This window comes from Triticum aestivum, chromosome 1A (genome assembly GCF_018294505.1).
Source record: "Triticum aestivum cultivar Chinese Spring chromosome 1A, IWGSC CS RefSeq v2.1, whole genome shotgun sequence".
NCBI classification, from domain to species: domain Eukaryota; kingdom Viridiplantae; phylum Streptophyta; class Magnoliopsida; order Poales; family Poaceae; genus Triticum; species Triticum aestivum.
The window spans coordinates 577,710,071-577,713,605 of NC_057794.1; the positions used below are offsets into that span (position 1 = coordinate 577,710,071).

General features: G+C 50.7%; 1 protein-coding gene across 1 annotated transcript; it reads right to left on the bottom strand.

The window, feature by feature from the left end:
- On the bottom strand, positions 1-726 carry LOC123182184 (uncharacterized). The gene has a single exon (XM_044594677.1). It carries the CDS (start codon positions 556-558, stop codon positions 55-57), a length of 504 nt encoding a protein of 167 aa, XP_044450612.1. The 5' UTR covers positions 559-726; the 3' UTR covers positions 1-54.
- Between the last annotated feature and the right edge of the window lie 2,809 nt (positions 727-3,535).

The window sequence follows — 3,535 nt, forward strand, 5'->3', positions numbered from 1 at the left end:
AGAGAGAAGACGATCATCTTGAAAAACCTCGCTTCAGCAACCGCCTTGGGGAAGCTAGGCGCGCGCGGGCGGCGGCTGCAGGTGCGCGGTGGAGGAGTGGAGCATGGTGGTGAGCTCCTTGGACGCGACGATGGACTTGTAGATCTCCATGACCAGCCGCTGCTCGAACTCGGACGTCCGCGCCGCCGTCGCCGAGGGCAGCTGCTTCCGCCGCGGCACGCGCCTGGCCCAGATCCCCTCGGGCCCGCCGCCGGGCAGCGCCGTGGCCGACGCCTTCCGGGCCACGGCCAGCATGCCGCCCACGTACGCGTCCCGCGCGCGCGCCAGCAGCCGCCGCGGCGCCGTCACGATCGCGCGGAAGGCGCGCGCGCGCCGGATGAGAAGCCCGCGCAGCCGCACGCGCCACCCGACGCGACGCGCGCCGGAGCCGCCGAGGCGCTGCGTGCCCTGGGACCTGCTGCCGCCGCCCTCGCCGGCCTCCAGGCGCTGGTACTTGCGGCGGCGCCAGTGCGCGCGCACGCCCTTGGTGAACCCAATCGGGAACGCCTCCACCTCCATGGCCGGGCGGCTCGTGTGCTGGGTGCTCGGCGGCGAGGTGGAGGTGCGGCGCGCTCTGGCTGGCGTGGTTGCTCGACCGGAGGGTCAAGTTTGCTTGTCTCTTGCTTGCGTAGGTGCTGGGTGAAATGAGAGTTTGGTGGTGGATGAAGCAAAGTGCGATGCCGGCTCGCGTCTTATATGCAGGGGCGGGGAGCTACGGCCGTGGTTGGTGGGGGTTGTGTGTGCGACTGGTGGTGACCGGTGACAAAATCATGGGGATTTGATGCCGTTTTCGCGGCTGTGGCCACGTTGAATTCACTCGTCGACGCCGTGGTTGGTGACTTGGTGGTGCTCGGCGTGGGTTGCTGTGGATAGCCCAAGGTCGTTTTCTTTCTTTCGTTCATTCACTCGCCTCGATCATGCGTACGTGCATGGCCAGCATATCACAAGTAAAATGCAGCAGTGTTGAACGTCTAGAAGATGGCAGCCTGGATGGATGACTAAACTCGTCGGTTGAAGATTCCGTTGCTTCACATTTTAATGCACTTGTGTGTGTTGATATGACGGCTGACCAGTGGAGTTTGCTTGGCGGCAACTATTTCTCAATCGCCTAACATTTTTTTTATTTCAATCACATTTTCCCCTTTCTTCCTCTTCCTCCAGCCCGTCATCCCTCTCCCGCGCAGCCACCAGTCGAACCGTTGTCCCATGCAGCTCAACCTGAGTTTTGGGTGGGTTTGAGGTGTCGGAGTCCTATATGGCTGTTGTTTGCACTCCTGCTAAGCACCCCTGTTTGACTCTTATTTTTCGGAAAAAGTACATCCGGACTGCTTGGCAGACTAATACAAACCTGTGTTGGATGGCAAACCGCGTGGTCTGTACGTATGCAGGCAGTCTGAGAGTCCGATTTAGAGATGCCCTTACATAATCTTTCGACAAATTATCTCATTCGGCTGAATTTTACGAGTGGGGCACATCCCCACCCCCTCTATTTCCAATCAAAAGTTGTCGACTGCCTGCATAAAACATACATAACTCATCCGTACGTGTATCATTGCTCTCCAGTCCCTAGCGTACCATGCTCAGTGCCCGGGTTGTACATGCCCTAACGCACCCCGCAGACGTGAGCTTACTTTGGTGGTCGGTGGGTGCTCTAGTCATTGACGATGAAAGTTGGAGGAACTTGCTCGTAGGTACGACTACATGTGATAAGCCTAGCATAAAATGGCTTAATTTGGTGGTCAAATTAAAGCACGTGGCGCCGTAGGGGGTCGTTAATCAATCAAGGAGCTACTGGTCATAGTCAACCAAGGAATCACGGGTCATGCATGAGTGGCTTTGCTGCTTTGCAGGTTCGCGCCCGTACCCGTGCGTTTGGCGAGGTGTAGCTAGGATTTCTCTTTTATAAAGATTGATCGTTGTTTTTTATATATGTACCATATATGATCATGTATGACCAGGACTCGATGGACTCTTTTTTTTTTGGTATATGAGCAGCCTTGCACTTTTTTTTTGAAGGGTGCAGCCTTGCACTTTTGGGCAGTGAGTGAAGCAACGAGGGATGGGTTGTGACGTGAGAACGGAACGGAGCGGTCCATTCCATCCGTCGACATGGCCAGGTTTGTTTTGACATGGCCAGGATTATGAGTGTTTATTAATATAGGATCTGCACATTCTTAGCCGAATGAGAATTGGTGTTACCAGCTTGGACGAGTAGAGAGTTCCTAGGACCTTCATCACCTTGTTGTTTTCCATTGCTTTCTGCTATTATCAATGAATGCCAGCAATGCTGGATCTTTAAAAAAAAATGACGTACGGTGAGAACCGGATCAACAGAAGCCAGGCTTGACATGCCGGGCCAGGTGTTTGCGCGGATCGTGTCAGAGGAAGAGGACAAATTCTTCTTCTTCACTTGAAACTTCTTTTTTATGCCTGGTGAAATTTGTGATGCCATGCCGCGCGCCTAGCCTAGTTTTTCGATCGGGTGGGGAAGGAAGTCGAGTTTGGTGGAGAAAATTGCGTGTGATGCACTCATGTGATGTCGGCCGCCTCGTGTCGTCTTGTATGTAGAGTGGGCCGTGGTTGGGTCCAAGGTGGACACGTTGAATTCAGTCGTGGTGCAAGTGCAAGTGCGTTGCTAATCCATCCGGCCCGTCGTTTTATTCCATTTACTCACATAATGCGTACGTGCATGCCTAGTACTCCCTCCGTTACTGCATCTGGCTGTATATAGACATTGTCTGGAGTGTAGATTCACTTATTTTGTTTCGTATGTAGTTCATATTAAAATCTTCAAAAAGACTTATATATGTGCTGAACGTCCAGAAGGCGGCCCGAAATTGGTGGAAGCTTAGCATGGATGAGTATAATAAACTATGATGTACTCCCTCCGGTCCTTTTTACATTGCACATTGGATTTGCCGAAAGTCAAACTTAGCTAAGTCTGACCAAATTTATATTAGAAATTATTAGCATCTATAATATCTAATAAATATAACATAAAAATATATTCCGAGATGAATCTAATGATGTTGGTGCTGTTATGTAAATGTCAATAATTTTTTATATAAACTTGGTCAAAGTTGGATGAGATTGACTTCTGACAAACCTAATATGCAGAGTAAAAAGGCATATAAACATATACAGCCATTTGAGCCACAAATAATTTTGAACAGAGAAACTATTAAACTGGTTGGTTGAAGATTCTGCTTCGCTCTTTTATTTCTATATATACTTGTGTGTATTTGACCGTTGACCAATAGCCGCCCCTAGCCAGCTAGCGCGCTGACAGAGTTCGAGGCTGTCTTGTTGGTCTGGTTGGTCCAACGATGGAAGTCCAGCAGGTAGGAACGTTCGTCGACATGATGAAGTCTTGGATGCTATCACCTGATCTGATCTGGTTGTCAAATTATAGTGTCGTCTCGAAATACTATTGCACGTGCCTAAGAGCTACTCCTTCCGTCTCATAATATAAGAACATTACATTTTTTATACTAAA

What these genes read in the sequence shown, in the direction of transcription:
- LOC123182184 (XM_044594677.1), bottom strand. Translation starts at nt 558, where the DNA reads ATGGAGGTGGAGGCGTTCCCGATTGGGTTCACCAAGGGCGTGCGCGCG.